At 42.6% G+C, this 18,693-nt stretch overlaps 1 protein-coding gene across 4 annotated transcripts in view; it reads right to left on the bottom strand.

Annotated features, from left to right (window-relative positions):
• Positions 1–18,693, bottom strand: part of TPK1 (thiamin pyrophosphokinase 1) — a 392,033-nt gene that overhangs the window by 66,867 nt on the left and 306,473 nt on the right. For all 4 annotated transcript variants that reach the window (XM_032234581.1, XM_032234582.1, XM_032234579.1 and 1 more), the window contains one exon: positions 4,293–4,404. In XM_032234581.1, coding sequence (XP_032090472.1) covers positions 4,293–4,404 — 112 coding nt within the window. The remainder of the gene's footprint in view (positions 1–4,292; positions 4,405–18,693) is intronic.

The raw sequence follows: 18,693 nt of genomic DNA on the forward strand, positions 1-18,693 counted from the left end.
GCCGCTGTGATACAATTGTATAATAATAATAATAAAGTCCGAGTATTCAGCACCGATATTTCAATGCAGTTTGGCATGGAAAAATGTGCCACTGTATCCATAAAAAGGGGCAAAATCAGGTCTGATAAATTCAGAATTTCCATGCATTTAGACAGCCCTTTGGGTATTAATATTGGTACAACCACTGATTTCTTCCACCACAATTGCTCAACTTCAATTTGCAGATCGCAGTATTTTGATATTTTTTCTAATTGTTTCTCTTCAATTCATGTAACACCTGGTACCGTAATATTAATGAACCAGACCTTTTTCTTTTCCATAATGGTGATGTCAGGCGTGTTGGGGTCAGATGTCTGTCTCATTTTACTGACCTTGGAAGGGTGGAAGGCTGAGTCAACCTTGAGCCAGTGAGACTCGAACTGCCAAACTGCTAGCAGCTGGCAATCAGCAGAAGTAGCATTCAGCATTTTATATAAATATAAAATTGTAGCCTCAGTGTACTTTATTGAGTGCCACTTCTGTACATTTCTATAAGAAATTGTAAAAAGAACTTCTCTCTCTAAACTTGGTTGTCTAGTATAGTTACCTTGCATAGCATGAACTATGATATATTACAACATCTGTTTTACTGAATTCATATACAGATGATACATATACAATAAAGGATTGGTTCCCAAAGGCAAATAGCAGAATATTTATAACTGAAACAGTTGCTCAGGGCTATTGAATTCAAGAGATTAGAGCCATGGCATCAGAACTGACATCTTATCTTTAAAGAATCACAAGAAAGCAGCAAATGACTGTGAAGAAGACATGCTGGTTTTAAATGTAGGAAAATTCAGCAAGCAAGTTGGACTGTTATTAAATGAGTTTAGTTTATTTGAACCTTATGTTAGGAAACTGCCAGCTAGACTAGAAGGGTTAAGCAACTATCCAGCTTGGAATCATTAGATAGCTGCAAGCAGCATTCAGACCTCCCCCAAGATCTATAAAGTTTTTTCTGCACATTCTCAAGGAAAGACAAGCAGTCTGGAGATATTCTTGCAACAGTGGTAGAAGACAATAAAATTGATTACTTTAACTATTTACAAGTGGCTCCTGATATCATTCTCCAGTTCAAGTAGAAGATATACAAAGGAAGGCAGTCAAACTTACTAATCAATGAACCCATATTCATTAATAGATAACGTGTGAGTGATACATTCTTGAGGATTGGCTCCAATTGAAAGAATCCTAGTTACAGTATGTAATCAGCATTTGTCACATGGAAAGGACCATGTGACTATGTAGAGGGAATTACATCTGACAGATTGCTCCATCCAGATGATCATAATTTTCCCAACCAAATTGTCTAAAGGTTAAGTGATTTAATTACTATTTGAAAGTTTATTTTAAATGCATTGATGCAATAAATAATTACTCATAGTATATGCTCTTAAACAGCAAGAAGTTCTATACATTTTGATCTACTGATTGTGTATATGCTAATGAGGTATTGAAAAACTATTCTAAAATAACACCAAACCATTCATTTTATGATAATATCTCATAAGATTACAATGCAAATATCCTTATTTTCAAGATCAGAAAGGAATCTTGACCAACCTATCCTAATTAAGAAGAGACATGTTATCAAGAAATAAATTCTGTCCCTTTCAAATCGGAACTATTATAATATATGTACGCTTGATAAAATTTAGGCCCAAATACTTTCTTTTGAATAACAAAAGAAATGGCCGTTGGAGAAAATTCAATATCCATAATTGAAGAATAATAAATTTCTTATATAATTTATCTTCTCCCAATGTTCAGTTGTTTATTTGTCTGTTGGAAATACTATTTTAGAATAATTTAGCTTCTACTTTCCAAGAAACAAGTTTTCATGAATATAAAGTGCTCACCAAATATATTTGCTAAGAAAAACAAATATGTCAAAAATCAAAAATTGGTTAGGCATCTGTCTTTGTACAGTGAATTCCTACCCAGAAAGTGAAAATGAAAAGACCTACTCTATAATTGTTAATACACAGCTATTTCTATAGAGTTAGACATGTAAATAAACTATTTAGCTTCTTTGTAATAATTATGCTGAAGCAAGATAGATTTTAGTTTGATTGCTATCCCAAAATTTGTTTTGCTATCTAGATTTATATTTAATTAATTGATGCTTGTATGTGTGGGTGTGTATTATTACAATGCAAATTATCAAAACAGTTCAATCTGTAGTAAAATTGATAGGGCAGATTGATAGAGATCTAGTTACAGATTCATGAACAGAGTTATGTACAGAATATATAAACTTTATATATGCTAAATATTTTGAAAAAGCAATTTAAAAAACACAAGGCACTTCACTTCCATTATTTCACTTCCAGAAAGCAAAACTACAAACACAAAAAATAGCCTCTGGTTATACAACTTTTTTAAAGTTTGAAAAGTTGAGACAAACAGAACTGCAAATTTAGGGTGAAAATCAAAGCATATGTGCTGAGATATACCTTATTTATAATGTTTTACCAGCAGGATGTGTAGGACATCCATCCCAATATGGTGCAGCATTTTCACATACTAAAATCAATGGGGCACATGGTCTGGGCTCCAGTTTTTTTATAGGAATCTATATGACCTCAATGGAATTTTTAATCCTCTGCTCTTTTTTAAAGCTTAATGTAGGAAATTGGTGGCACATGGTCAGCATGTGTTCCCTACATCAGACGTTTTCCAGCATGGTGCTAATTATAGTTGTATCAGACTTGAGCTGAAAAATATTGGCTGTCTACAAATTGGCAGTGAAAGAATACAGAAACATGTTCCAAAGGTGCTTTTTTCAAAAAAAGGTGCTTTTTTTAAGAAGCCTGGATGAGAAGCAAAACATCTTCAAGCAAAAACAAAGAAAGTCCAGTTGCCTTTGGAAAAGGCATCTTTGGGAAAACCATAACCTGGATGTCTGAGAATCTCCACAAACAATACAGAAACAGCTTACTCTTTTTTGCCTAATGATCATCTGAATCTCTGTAGCTCAGATCTAGCAGTCTATTTAATTGCCCTTCTTTATATATCTATAATTCATTTTAAATCCTCTATTATTTTTATAAATAATGCAATTAATATACTCTTCACTCCTTCTGTTTGTCTTACAACAACCACCCTGTGAGATGGGATGAGAGAGAATAACTAGCCCAAGGTCATCCAGTTGGTTTTCATGCCTAAGGTGATACTATAACTCACTGTTTCTTAGTTTCTACTCTGGTGTTTAAATCATTAAATCAAACTGGCTACCAATCTCTATGCAAGTAAAACTCATTTGGAAGGAGAGGGTTAAGTTCTATTCTATAGGAATCCTCCAACATCTGAAATACAATGAAGTGAAAGGGGCAAATGGTTTATTTTCCCTCCTATTCAATACTGTTATGATTAAAAAGGATTTCAACAAACAGGAAAACAAACACCTTCCTATGAACTATGCTAAATATTTAAAATTAGCTAATCATCTTTTCCCTTAGCTATAAAATTTACATGTAAGTTCAAATCTTTTATTTGCCTGCTTTCCATCTATAAATGTAAATATATGTATTCATTTATATCTATACAGATGACTATCCTTCTTCCTAGGCCCTTCTGGGTGACAAGAGTGGTGAGCTTTGCTGAGGACTGGGAGTACTTCTAACCTTTGTCATTGAAAGTTTCTTGACAAAGGAAAAAGATAATACTGGCTAGGAGCAAATATTGCCTTCTTCCTAGTCTAACAGAACTATAATTATCCCAGTCTTTCTTGCCCTTCTCCTCAAATATTTAAGGTTTCTCTAATTATCTGTTTCCAGGCAAAATGCAATTTCCCCAAAATGAATACTGTAATATTAATTAATTAATATGAATGGAATGCTAACTGCAATGTACAGTTAACTAAATGCACTAAAATCATATAGTTAATTACACCCCTATTTGAAATAAAATATTATATAACATAATAAATAATAGATTTGGAAGGGACCTTGGAGGTCTTCTAGTCCAAGTTCAAGCAGGAGACCATTTCAGACAAATGGTTGTCTATTTGTTTTAACCTCCAGCCCCGTAATCATTCTTGTTGCTCTTCTCTGCACTCCATCCAGAGTGTCACCATCTTTTTTATATTGTGGTGACCAGAACTGGATGCAGTATTCCAAGTATGCTCTTAGCAAGGCTTTGTAAAGTGGTACTAGAACTTCACATATTACTGATTCTCTCCCTGTATAATTATATTTTTAATTCATAAAATGATATTTTATAGAGTAGAAAAAATATATCTTACTTACTGAGGTTCCATTTTAGACCTGTTGTTGTTACACATTCACAAGGATTCCCAACTGGAATTAGACCACACCACTTTCCTTCAAGTCCTGTGTTCACAAGAAGTTTGTGCTTGCCCTGTAACACATAGAGAACGCTGATGCAGGCTTAAAGTACGCAAACACAAATGCTATGTTAAAACAAGTAAAGCAGACATAAGTCAAATCTGAGACATTAAAATATGGTATAGGGTTTTTTAAAATCTTTTTTTCCCCTCTGAATTTATTCACACTTATAAGTGCCATTGAATTTAGTGTTGCTGTTTTGTTCAAAACAGAATATACATGAAATTCGTACCTTTACAAGAATATAGATGAAATATGGAAAGCTCTTCTATGATGAAATGTATTTTTAATATAATGTAAACCCAAAATCAATTTAAATTCTCATAGGTTTTGACCTAATCTATTTATTGATTGCATTGTGGATCACCCAGATCAAGTCCTAACCCAGTCAATTAAGTTTCCAACTTCCCCTTTGCAGATGATTCGGAAATAACAGGAGAATATTTGCATTCCAGACAAGAATTGAACCACAGAAGAAGAGCTTTTTGAAATGGGGAACCATTTAGGATTATACAATTTTAAATGAAATGAAATGGATAATTGGCTATTAGCCTTGAATGCCAAGAATCTCTGGATTCAGTGGCCCAAAATTTTTGAGTATCAGTTGCTAAAAGAAAAAGGGGGTAGGGTCTCTGTAATGATTTATAAAACTTATTTACTTAATTGCCTATCTAACTTTAAAACATACGTTTCCCAAATAACTAAGCTTATGAATTCTTCATGAGAATCTCTCTTCTCATTATTGGTACAAGTTATTGGGCTAGATGTAGATTTGATCTGATGACTCATTATGAATTTTACTAAAGCTATTGGTTTCAGTTTCAAAACAAAAAAATGACAAAAAATTACAAAGATTGGATGCAAGGAGTCAAAGGTCTGTATTATGACACACATTTTATCATTTAATCTATCCCCCAATTTGGATTCTTAGGAGCTTTAGGTTGCATATGTTTATATAGTCCTCTCCACTCAAGATGATTTTAGTTTATTTATTTAAAACATTTATATAGCCGTCATCTTCTAACCAACTCTGGGCAGCTTCCAATCAAAAATTGAAACAACATTTATAATCATATGAAAACTATAAATTAAACAGATGAAAACATTAGAAAGACCTGGTGCCAGTCAAATTTCTAATATTCAATTATTCCAACTTATCCCAGCACTTACAGCAAAAGCCATGTCACCAAAGCTTTACAGAAGGTTAAGAGGATAGAGGTCTTCCAAACTTCAGGGACCACGGCAAAGGCACACTTCCTAGCTCTCATCGGATGGCAATATTTAGGGAAAAAGACTAGGAGTATACCTAAGGTGACCAGATTTTCAGATTGGTAAAGAGGGACACCTTTGACCGGGGGCGGGGGGGGGGCTTGATTAAAATTTTTATATTTTGTCAAAAGGTCACCCCAGGACACTGAAACCAGCATAAATACGAATCTGTTGCCAAAATTTTGATCACGTGACCATGAGGATGCTGCAACGGTCGCTAAGTGTGAAAAATGGTCGCAACGGTCGCTAAGTGTGAAAAATGGTCATCAGTCACTTTTTTCAATGCCATTGTCACTAAATGTTTTCCCCCTCCTCGAGACACCTCACTTCTTCCTTCATTCCTCTTGCTTATCTACCTTCACCTTATCCGTCTTCTGCTCTTTCCCTCTCTTCCTTCCTTTCTCCTTCCATCCTCTCTTCTTTCCTCACTCACTCCCTTCCTCCTTTTCTCTTCCTTCCTCCTTCCATTCTTTCAGCTTCATTTCTTTTGCCTATCTACCTTCTCTGTCTTTCTGCTCTTTCCATTTCTCTCTTCCTCTTCGCTTCTGTTCCTTCTTCCTTCCATCCTTTCACCTTCCCTCCTTCCTATTTCTTCCTTCTTCCTTCCTTCTGCCTATCTACCTTCACCTTCTCTGTCTTTCTGCTCTTTCCCTGTCTTGTTTCCCTAAAATCTTGTGGCTCATCTTAACTCAAAGTGTTCTATCTTCCTTCCAGCCCATTTTTCTTTTCTTTTTTTAAGTTTACAAAGTAATTTTCACCAATTCAGTGGAAAAAAGAAAACAGACAGCCCTCTGTCTCAATACACACATTCAAATAGAGGGAAGTTCCCTAAGGATGGGCTCTCCAGCACAAGTCCCAAAGCTTGGAAGAGTAAACCTCTGGTTCCAGTGAATGATACAGATTGTATTCTCTGTTCCCAAAAAATAATAATCTTGCAACGGGCCAGCTTTAAAACATCCCCACCCCTAATTGAGAGACACTGGACAAAGCTCTCTTAAGAATGGGGTGGGTGTGTGAAGGAGAGAAAGGAAGAGTGAGAGTGATTGTGAGTGGTGTGTGTATGTGAGACAGAGAATGACTGAGTGTGTTTGTGTGTGTGAGAGAGAAAGGAAGTTGAGCGTGAGTGGGGTGTTTGTGTGTGTGAAAGAGAGTATGATTGAGTGTGTGTTTGTGTGTGTGAGAGAGAGAGGAAGAGGAATCCCTGCCCTGAAAAGGGAGCATCCTCCGAAGAGAGCAAACAAGCCCTTTGCGGGCAGGAGGCGGTGAGCGCTGCTTCCCCAAGGAAGCTGTGCGCCTTATCTTGCAACAGCCGGGAAGCTTTGCCGCCTGTCCGGCCGGTTACCAAGATTAGGGCGGCTCCCCGCAAGCGAGGACAGGCCCGCAGTCTTACGTAAGGGTGAGAACCGGGCTCGCCCTGCGCAGCTCCTGAAGACAGTTTGCGAGCCAAGCCTTTCCTTAGAGGATCTCCTGCAAGAGCCGCTCGGCGAGGGATCTGCTTAGGTGGCTGGATCCGGGGTGAACGGGAGGCTGGGGTGGGCATGGAGGCGCGAGCGGAGGGCGGAGAAGAGCAGCGCCATCGTCGCTCTTCTCCCGCCTTTCCCTCCCGGTGGCCGCCAGCCGGTGGAGGTGGAACCGGGGCGGGGGCACAGAAAGGAGGCTGGGAAAGCCGCCCCGGACGGCTTTCTAGCACACAGGACGGGCGCAACCTGGGAGACACAGGGAAAGGCGCCCGCTCGCCAGTCCGCCCACCCACCCTTGGGCTCCGGGGGCAGCACCTCCCCAGCGCCTTCCTTCGCGCCCTGCAGAGTTTCTCGCAAACAGGATGGGCGCGACCTGGGAGACACAGGGAAAACTCCGCAGGGTGCGAAGGAAGCATCGCGGCAGCGGCGGAGCTGGGAAGGTGCTGCTCCCAGAGCCCAAGGGTGAGCGGGCTGGCGAGCGGGTGCCTTTCTCGCACACAGGACGGGCGCAACCTGGGAGACACAGGGAAAGGCGCCCGCTCGCCAGTCCGCCCGCCCACCCTTGGGCTCCCGGGGCAGCATCTCCCCAGCGCCTTCCTTCGCGCCCTGCTTAGTTAGTCGCACACAGGATGGGTGCGACCTGGGAGACACAGGGAAAACTCCGCAGGGCGCGAAGGAAGCAGCGCGGCAGCGGCGGAGCTGGGAAGGTGCTGTTCCGGAGCCCAAGGGTGAGCGGGCTGGTGCGGGCTGGCGAGTGGGTGCCTTTCTCGCACACAGGGAAGGGCAGCGGCAGCTGTTTCACTAACCCCGCGAAGGTTACTAAAGGCCCTCAGCAGCAGCAGCAGCAGCCGACAATGACTTCGCGCGACGGTCCTTGGGGGCGCTGCGGAAGCCCTGCCAAAGTGCCCCTTTCCCAGCTCGGAGTGGGATGAGCAGCGAGCGGAGCCTCGTTTAAAACGACGGCCGTGGCCGCTCGTTCACTCTGCCGCGTGGAGGTCTGAGGAGGCAGAGGGGTGGGAGGGGCGCGAAGGAACCAGTGCGGCGGTACTTGGTGAGAGGGTGCCTTTCTCGCACACAAGAAAGGAGAGGAGGGCGGCGGCAGCTGTTTCACTAACCCCGCGCAGGTTACTAATTCCCGGTTTACTCTCCAGTGAAGCAGCAAAACAAAGCAAACGGCCGCGAAGGCGAAATGAAATGGAGACTCCTGCGTCTCATGCGGCGTGCTAAGCGGACTCCAGCCAATCAGTGAGCTGGCTGGGATGGAAAACTTTAAGCACGCCGCGTTTTCCATCCCAGCCAGCTCACTGATTGGCTGGAGTCCAGGCCAATCAGTGAGCGGCAGGCTGGGCTGGCTTAGATTTTTAGTATAGATAGAATAGATAGGGGAACGGAAGCGAGCTAGCGGCAGCTGATGATGGGCGGGGGAGCCAGCGAGCGCCAAAATAAAGCGGGGTTTTTTGAGAACCGGGCGGGACGCGGGAAAAATGATGAAAAGTCATGCCTGTCCCGCCAGATGCGGGACGTCTGGTCACCCTAAGTATACCCATCTTATATGACCTCATAGGATAGGTAGATGTCCTTAGAGATATGGCCCTGTACCATATAGAGCTTTAAAGGTGATAACCAGGGCCTTGAATTGTGTTCTACAAGAAAATGGAAGCCAGTGCAGTTTGTACATAAAGGTGTTACATGAGGAAACCTTGGGGTCCCAATTACTGTTTATATGTCTGCATTCTAGAGCAGTTGAAGTTTCCTGGAGATCTTCAACACCACTCTCATGTAAAGGGTATTGCAATAATTCAAATGGGAGGTGACCAAAGCAAGAGGGATCGTGAGGAAGTTTAGTACAGTTCGAGAGAACAATGCATTCAAATTTCCAGTTTTAGAAAAAAACAGTGAGAAGGTTTTAATCATGTATCTTATTTTATATTTTGGATTAAGTAACCAGTTATTAATTCATCTTAGAGCTTTCATTTAAATTATTTAAAACCGATTAAAAAAGAAGATACAATGCTATACATTTAAAAATGTTGAAATATTAAGTACATGTTAAAAGTCTATCACTGTCATAAATAGAATTTCAAAGGTCTATGGGGCTTCTCAGTCATCCAGGTCATGATTATCCCAAAGGTATTTTTCCAAGAGGCAACTGGACTTTTTGGTTTTTCTTTGAAGATGTTCAGCTTCTTATCCAAGCAGCTGAAGAAGCTTCTTGGATGAGAAGCGGAATGTCTTCAAAGAACTAGAAAGTCCAGTTGCCTCTTGAAAAAGCATCTTTGGGATAGAATTTCAATGTTGTTGTTTTTTTTGCTAGAGGGTTCTTGCCTCAGCACAAGGATGGCTACACTACAAAAACTAGTTAGGTGGAGCATATAAAGTCTAGCACATATCACAACAATGTAAATAAATAAGCAACCTAAGTTATCTGGATCCACAAGTGCAGTTATCTACCAAATCTAATCTGATTCTCATCTGACTCTCGCACAGAAGAGACATCTCTCTTGGACACAAATAAAGCAATGTGATTTGATGTAGATTCATACTTCAGCTTTAAACTTGAAAAGAGAGAGAGAGAAAAAATAAGTTGAGGAAATATTGACACTTCTCTTTTATGCTTTAGCCAGTTCCAAACTGGCAAAGTCAAAAAAACCTTTAATTTTTTTCTTTCTGATGTTCCATGTGTTTTTTCCGACTATGCTTTTATGAATGTTACTGCTGACAAAAACATGTTATATAATGTGACCATATTGATTTTTATCTTATTAAACCATTTTTAAAAACAACAACAACAACAACCTTGATCAATCAGAAAAATTGATTCTGGTCTTTCTCTATTTTCATTTTATATCTGGTGATGGAAGATAAAGATCAATTTTTAACTTCAGATATATAAAGAAGATCCAAGGAGTATTTAATCCAAACCAAATCTGTTTTTTTCCACATTGTCTTTATTATGCAGCTTTAATCATTTTTCTTACACTTATGCAATATTTTGATTTAACAACCCTAAAAATTCTTTACATTTGGCTTTAAACTAAAACATAAATAATACATAATTGAAGGCTGAAAAAATTAGTCCTATGGTAACCCACAGTTTATTATTAATTTACTGTATAGTGGCATGCTTTGGGGGGGGGGTTCTTTTAATGATCTGTTTTACTTAGTGGTAAACAAAATGAAAACATCTTTAACACGAACAAATTGGTAATTGCTTGCATCCTTGCAATCTGTAACATAAAGGTAAATATAACCTTGGACTGCCTTCCTAGATCCTTGCTGGCCATTAAATATCCTACATATTTGTTGTTTATAGGTCTGTCTCCATGATCACTAGTGAAGGAAATGTTGTTGTTGGCTTTGATCGGTGTTTTAAGTTGGATTACTAGCTTCACCAGAATTTCTAGGTAGCATATCAAAAGCTGGCACTATTTTCTCAACATCTGGTTTTCTGATCAGTAAAATCTATCTATCTATATATAAATGGCTGTGTGCGTGTGTATGTTTCAGCATAATTCTGGAACGCCTTGAGCAATCTCAACCAAATTTGGTACACAGATGACTTACTCTCTGGAAACAAATATTGTGGGGGTAAGACACCCCTAATAACTCTCGGGATGTGTGTTTTGTTACGATATAGCCTGTTGTGCCTTAAAATGGCCTTAAAATGGTTTCTAGTGTACAACACAGTGGAGTTGCCCTGGTAATGGCTTCACATTACTCCATAAGGGGGCTCCCTCTAGTAAGGGAGAAAATCTAACATTAGAAATTACGTTTGGTACAGACATTTTCCCCCTATAAATAAATACCCAGACAATACCGGGTTATCACATAATCATTTATAAAGAACATTCAGTTCTATGGAACACAAACTACAGTATCAGCTCAGATTTTAATATAATTTAATATGATTATTCCTGTTGCCATAAGTGAAAGTGATTGAATTCAGATACTCAGTGTGTAGTTGCTTTCTCCATAGTTGCCCTCATGCCATTCCACATTCTACTCTTCTGAAAAGACATTAGGGCACCAAGGCTACCTTCTTGTGACATAAATGTATGGTACTATATGAGAGGACTATGGGGCCAAATCCATTTGTGAGATTATTTTTCCCTCAATCGATTTCTATTGTACATATAGTGCAGTGTTTTTCAATCACTGTGCCGTGGTACACTAGTGTGCCGTGACATAGTGTAAGGTGTGCCGTGGGAAAAACACTTTATATATAGTCAATATAGGCACAGAGTTAAATTTTTTTAACATTTTCTAATGGTGATGTGCCTCGTGATTTTTTTCATGAAAAAAGTGTGCCTTTGCACAAAAAAGGTTGAAAAACACTGATATAGTGCATTACCATTTAGGTTATCACCATACTGAATGAATTAATTCAAAATGACAAGTTTGCAACTCTATGGGTTTCTTTAATTAAACAATATCAAGACCCAGGAAGTGCAGCTTCCCTGTTGCAGCACTGCTCTCTAGAATAAGGTTCTACTTAAGATCCAATATGGTTGGTGTTCCGGAGGACCATAAAGATTTGGCTGTTCTCCCAGGGTTTGGCCTAGTATCTGGAGCCTCCTTTGTTAAATGTTAGATATGATGCTTTGTGGTATCTAATAAGGTATTATTTTTACTTCTTTTTCTTCTTTTCTAGTTTGGTTTTCCTATTACTTACATTGTTTTTAATGTTATTTGTTGTATTGTGGGCTGATATGAATTCATTTGGAATAAAATTGAATAAAGACAAAAAAAATCTTTGTATATTGTATACCAGGGATTCCTAATTCCTGGGCCACAGCCCACTACCGTGCGTGGTCTATTTGCAATCAGACCACCCAAATGTCAGGGTGGTGCACGTGAATGTATACACAGCTTGACTTGTGCGAGCGGCAAGCCAGGGTATATGCATATGTGCGCGCAGTTCAATTTACACAAGTTGAGCTGTGCATGTATGTGCACACTGCCTCACTGCTTATGCAGCACAGTTCCCCTCCCACCAAGCCACAAAGGTTGGGGTTTGCTGTTTTTTGCCACTCAATGATTCAATAAATTCAATCAAAAAGTGCATGCACAATTCAGTTGAGATACATATTTTCTTCTGCATGTATATTAATAACAGACATGAAGTATATAATTCTCAAATATATCAAAATACTCATAATTTATATTGCTGGATGCATGTCATACTAAAGTGACAAACCAGTCCTAAGTGTTGTGAAGATTAAGGAAATTAAGGATAATGTCATTCTGGAACAGCCCAGGCTGTTCTTCATGCTCAGACTAATCCTGTTCTTTCTACCCAATAGTTATAATCAGGACTAGGCTGGGCTTTTCTTCTTCAGCATCAGCTTGGCTGGCTAGTACCTGTTGAAGGACATGGTACTAATTAATTCTTTTATGATTTAAGAATTTCCATGTATCATTTGGTTGGAACAATTTTCTCTTATATATAAGCAGTAGGCAACTCTACAAACTAGATGATGCCTTTGCAGCTAAAAAACTGAGGACACTGGAAAGGAAAAGAAGTTGGCTTGTTGTGCTCCAGTTTCTCACTGATGTGAAAGCAGATGTGAAGTGTCTTCCTGCTTTATATTTAGAATCTTAACTGACTAACAAGTCCCCATTAAAACTGTCCAGGAATTACTGGGGCTTCTTGTGAATTGCTGGGCCATTGTCATTGCCATTATTCTACTCCTGAACATAATCCTTATTCTTTTTATACTATTTAGTTTTAGGTTATAATATGTAATATCAGAAACAAGCACATATAAGTTGCCCATTTTAAACTATACTTTAAAAGTAAAATTTTGTCCATGGAGAAGGCATAGTCAAATTAAATATCTCTCTCACCTTGTCCTATTTCAGTGACTTGTTACTAAACATATTGCAGTAGCTCAAATGACAGTACTTCCTCAAAACTATGCAAGTGTCTTAAAGCAGAATGTGGCTCTTCCTGACATCTCATTTCTCACCACAGTCACAGGGCTAATTAATTAATTCTACAGAATTCTATTTTTTGGAAGATTACAAAGGATATTAGGAATGAATTTGTAACATAGTATGGGATGATAAAATAAAATAGATTACATAAATGCAAGTGTAAGCATACAAGCATACAAATAGAACAAATTACTTGAAAATGAATCTTTATGAAGCAAAAATGATATATCCTCATATACAAGGACATCTGCACAGGCTGAAATTGAATTAGATTTAATACATTTTAACTTCTGTTAAAACATGTTATTTAGCCATAGATAATCTTATCTTTCAGATTGGGAAGGATAGTCAATTTTATGAAGAATAAACTCCTTCTTAAAAAGAATAGGTTATCTGTTTTTTAATTCCACTGCTTTTTAGGCATAGTCACATGCTTGACTATGTGTTTTTGCTACTTCTGCTATTGTTTTATGAATTGTTTTGGAATAGTAAATGCATTTTATTTTATTTTTTCTTCTTCCCTGAGAAACAGTTCTGAATAACAGATTATAAAACTATATTATTTAAAAATGTAACTTATCTTATTTTTCATTATGAAAAGCCTGTCAGATCCCTAAAAGTGATACTGCCATTCAATTGGGAGGTGGGGGGCTCGGAGTTAAATCACTAGCTGTACCTGGATCAACTGAGTTTTTACAACTTTACAACTGGTTTTCTGTCAACAGAAAACTGAAGATCCCAGCACCTCTGAAGGGATGTTCATGATGGCCATGTGGGATATCTTACTTTAATGTCTAACTAGAGATAGCCATGGGAATGTGTGTTTTATTCGTCTTTCAGAGCAGAAGAGTTAAGGAAACATCTTCACACTTGTGTATTGGTCAGAATCTGCATTCGGACAAAGGGTAGGGTTCATTATCAGTTTAATCCCACTTGTATTGCCTAAAGGGTTTCAGATGCTGCTTTGCCTCTAATGGTTTCCATCCTGCTTGATTAAAGGTTCCTTTTGAAATAATCTGTTTCAAGAGTCTTTACTTTCTTAAGTTAGGAGAGGAGCCATTGCATAAAGCAGCATCTCTCTGCAAAGTGGTCAACCAGGAGAGACAACATTTTACTCTACAGAGGGGACTCTGCATACCATGTCTGAGCATAACAGTGAACAAGGGGGAACTGACTGCTGGAGGGAGATGGAACCCCTCCACCACCAGAGACCTGCTCCTTGTACCCTGGGAGAGAGAACGAGGTGAGCCTGGAGGACCCCAAAAAACCCCGTTGGTCAATCGGAATCGGGACGAAAGATGACTGGGAAGGGAGAACCAGAGGAGTCACTCTTACCCGAGGTAGCCGAAAACCAAAGTGGAAATTGGAGTTAGAAGCCCCCTCTGATTAGGAGGAGCTAAATGAAGCCTTGCTGAGAGAGGATCCTCTGAAGATGCATGTAACCCAGTTGGTGATGGAAATTTTGGAAAATCTCAACATCTGGGGGGAGCCAGACCGGCAACCGAGAAGCATTGGAAGGGCGGCAAACGGGGTTGATGCCAGAGGAACTAACCTCCTCTGGTCCCTGCTGATCAAGCTGATGGCACAGCAGCAACAGCAAGGAACACAGAAAACTCTCCCCCCGGTTGGCGCATGGGTTGGGGCCCACCCTTAACTGACCCTGAAACCTGCAGTTAGAAAGGAAAACTCCTTCCCTGGGGGTAAAATTTGATGGGAACCTGAAAAAATTGGGATTATTTGTGGCACACGTGCTCACCTATATGCAAGAATATGGGTGTGATTTTTGAACCAAAGGAGCCCGAGTGCAAGTGGTTACCCTAGCCCTAGAAGAAGCTGTCACCAGACAGATGGTGACTTTACATGATGCCAATGCACCAGAACTGCAGGACTTTGACCGTTTCATGATGACCCTGCGATGACGGTTCGAGAACCCCCTCGCAGACCGCAAAGCACGCAACCACATTAAAGTTGTGAAGCAGGGACGCTGGCCAGTGGCAGAGTATATTGAAGAATTCTGAAACCTGGCATGTCATGTGAACTGGCCAGATGATATCCTGGTAAGCTGGTTCAAGGATGGGCTGAGTGATGACCTCTACAATGCTTGTGTGGCCTGAGGTGCCCCAAACCACCTACATGAGTGGTATCTCATTGCTGAATCTCTGCTGAAGAGGCAGAGATTGACATGGCCAGAAATCAGTACCGAGCAGGACAAATGTGGAAGACATCCCCCACCCCAATGGAAACAAGAACCTTTTAAACTGTCTGAGTGAGTGAATGAGTATGTATGATTCGGAGGACCTGCCGAGGAACGCGGGGGGCACTGAGGTGGTTGGGGGGACCAGGGACACGGGAGAGGGCCGGAGCATTACGGTCGTAACAGGGAGGGGCAGATATGGCGGGGACTTTAGGGCTGGCCATTACCGGGGAAGGAGGGTTCGCTACGTTATAGAGATCCCTCCTTCCGGCCCTATGAGTCCCACTCCGAGGCCAGATGGCGCGAGTAATCAGGACCCTGGTCTCAGGCTGTTGTCGCTAAATGCCAGGTCTGTTGTTCACAAGGCTCCCCTCGTCTGGGACTTAATTTTAGACGAGAGGGCAGACCTGGCATGTATTACTGAAACCTGGCTGGGCCCGGAGGGAGGAGTCCCCCTCATAGAGATGTGCCCAGAAGGATTTCAGGTGCTGCATCAGCCGAGAGCCCAGGGAAGGGGTGGGGGTGTGGCTATCGTTATCCGGGAGGCGTTAGCACCTCGTAGGATCCCTGCTCCGGAGCTTGTCGGGTGTGAGTCTCTGCTGGTAAAGTTGGACCTCAAGGGTCAAGTGGGTTTGCTGTTAACGTACCTGCCTCCCAACAGCGTTGCAGCAGCCCTCCCCTCGCTCCTCGAGTCAGTAGCCGAGCTAGCAATTGAGTTCCCCAGACTTATGGTCTTGGGGGACTTCAATTTGCCTTCGCTCGGTGAACACTCTGATGGGGCGCAGGAGTTCATGGCTTCCATGACGGCCATGGGCTTGACCCAGGTAATCCGGGGCCCAACCCACTCAGCGGGTCACATGCTCGACCTCGTATTTCTCTCGGAGCAGTGGACTTGTGATCTTGGTCTGAGGGGTAATGAGATCATACCCCTGTCGTGGTCAGACCACTGCCTACTGAGGCTCGACTTTCGGAGACCAAACCCCCACTGTAGGGAGGAGGAACCGACCAAGTGGTTCCGCCCCAGGCGACTTATGGAGCCTTTGAGGTTCCAGACGGAGCTTGGGGTTATTCCTGATACTCTCGCCCACGGTCCGGTGGAGACTCTGGTTGCTGCCTGGCACTTGGCAGCATCGGAGACCCTTGACCGGATCGCGCCACTACGGCCCCTCCGAGGCGGCGGATCCCGGAGGCCTCCTTGGTTTACCGAGGAGCTCCGGGAGATGAAGCGCCGGAGGAGACGCCTAGAGCACCTATGGAGGTCCGATAAATCCGAATCGAACCGAGCACTCCTAACAACCAGCACCAAGGAGTACATCAGGGCACTCAGGGCAGCAAAAAGATCTCATATTGCCACCTTGGTTGCGTCCTCTGAGTCCCGCCCAGCCGCCCTGTTTAGGATAACCCGCTCCCTCCTAAATAGGAGGGATACGGGGGAACCCTTGCAGGGTAGAGCTGAGGATTATGCCCAATTCTTAGCGGACAAAATTGCTCGGTTTCGATCGGATTTGGACTCCATCCCTGCAGTTCCAGCTGAGGCACAAGAGGATGAATTGGTAGACCACCTCTGGGTTGAGTTTCAGGATGTTGCCCCCGGGGATGTGGACAAGGCCATGAGAGCTGTGAGTGCCTCCACCTGTGTGCTGGACCCGTGTCCCTCATGGCTGGTTGCCAACAGCAGTGAGGTGACACGAGGCTGGATCCAGGTGGTTGTTACCGCCTCTCTTCGGGAGGGGCACTTCCCCGCCGCACTTAAAGCGGCGGTGGTGAGACCCCTCCTGAAGAAGCCATCTTTGGATCCAGCTGTCCTTAACAATTACCGTCCAGTCTCCAACCTCCCCTTTGTGGGGAAGGTTGTCGAGAAGGTGGTGGCCTTTCAGCTTCAACGGTCCTTGGAGGAAGCAAATTATCTCGACCCCTTCCAGTCGGGCTTCAGATCCGGTTACAGCACAGAAACCGCTTTGGTCGCATTGACCGATGATCTCTGGAGAGCCAGAGACGGAGGCCATGCCTCCATCCTGGTTCTCCTTGACCTCTCGGCGGCTTTCGATACCATCGACCATGGTATCCTTCTGCGACGACTGCGGGAGGTGGGGGTGGGAGGCACTGTTTTGCAGTGGTTCTCCTCCTACCTCTCGGACAGGTCGCAGTCGGTGTTAGTGGGGGGGCAGAGATCGACCACTAGGCCCCTAACATATGGGGTGCTGCAGGGTTCGGTCTTATCCCCCCTACTATTTAACATCTACATGAAACCGCTGGGTGAGATCATTCGGAGGCATGGGATAAGATACCATCAATACGCGGACGATACTCAGTTGTATCTGTCCGCCCCGTGCCAACTCAATGAAGCGGTGGACGTGATGAACCGGGGTCTTGAGGCCGTTATGGACTGGATGAGGGCTAACAAGCTTGTACTCAACCCGGAGAAGACCGAGTGGCTGTTGTGTTTCCCTCCCAATAATTCGACCAGTGTTCCATCGCTCAGGCTGGGGGGGTCAAATTTTATACCCCTCAGAGAGGGTTCGCAACTTGGGAGTCCTCCTGGACCCACAGCTGACTTTCGACCACGATCTGACTGTGACCAGGGGGGCCCTCACAACAGTCACTCGGGCCCTTGTGACCTCTAGGCTGGAATACTGCAATGTGCTCTACATGGGGCTGCCCTTGAAGAGCATCCGGTGACTTCAGCTAGTCCAGAACGCGGCCGCGCGAGCGATTGTGGGTGCACCTCGGTTCGCCCACATAACACCTATCCTCCGCGAGTTGCGCTGGCTACCTGTTGATCTCCGGGTGCGCTTCAAGGTGCTACTTGTCACTCATAAAGCCCTCCATGGTAGTGGATCTGCGTACTTGAGAGACCGCCTTCTGCCAATTACCTCCTTGCGACCAATTAGATCGCATAGATTAGGCCTCCTCCGAGTTCCATCTGCCAGTCAGTGTCGACTGGCAATCACACGGAGGAGAGCCTTTTCAGTAGTAGCTCCGACCCTTTGGAACTATCTCCCCGTGGAGATTCGTACCCTCACCACCGTCCAGACCTTCCGCACAGCCCTTAAGACCTGGCTAGCCCGTCAGGCCTGGGGATAAAGATAATCTGTCCCCACCCGAATGATGAATGAATGTTGTTTACTATTTTACTTTTATGCATTGTCTTGTGTTTATTGTCTTGTACCCTCCCTTCCTTATTTTATGTAAGCCGCCCTGAGTCCCCTCAGGGAAAAGGGCGGCCTATAAATACTAATAAAATCACTAAAAAAAAAAAATCACTAAACCACAAACAACAAAATCCGAAATCCTTAGCCTGTTTCAAGTGTGGAAAAGAGGGGCACCGAGCTGCAGAATGCCGTTCTCAGGCACTGGCTAAGAAACCAGACCACCCCTTGGGGGAAAGCCCACGAAATCTGGCCAGCGCAGAAAGGAGACGGCCCTGAGGAGTAGGCAGACC

This window comes from Thamnophis elegans, chromosome Z (genome assembly GCF_009769535.1).
Source record: "Thamnophis elegans isolate rThaEle1 chromosome Z, rThaEle1.pri, whole genome shotgun sequence".
NCBI classification, from domain to species: Eukaryota; Metazoa; Chordata; class Lepidosauria; order Squamata; family Colubridae; genus Thamnophis; species Thamnophis elegans.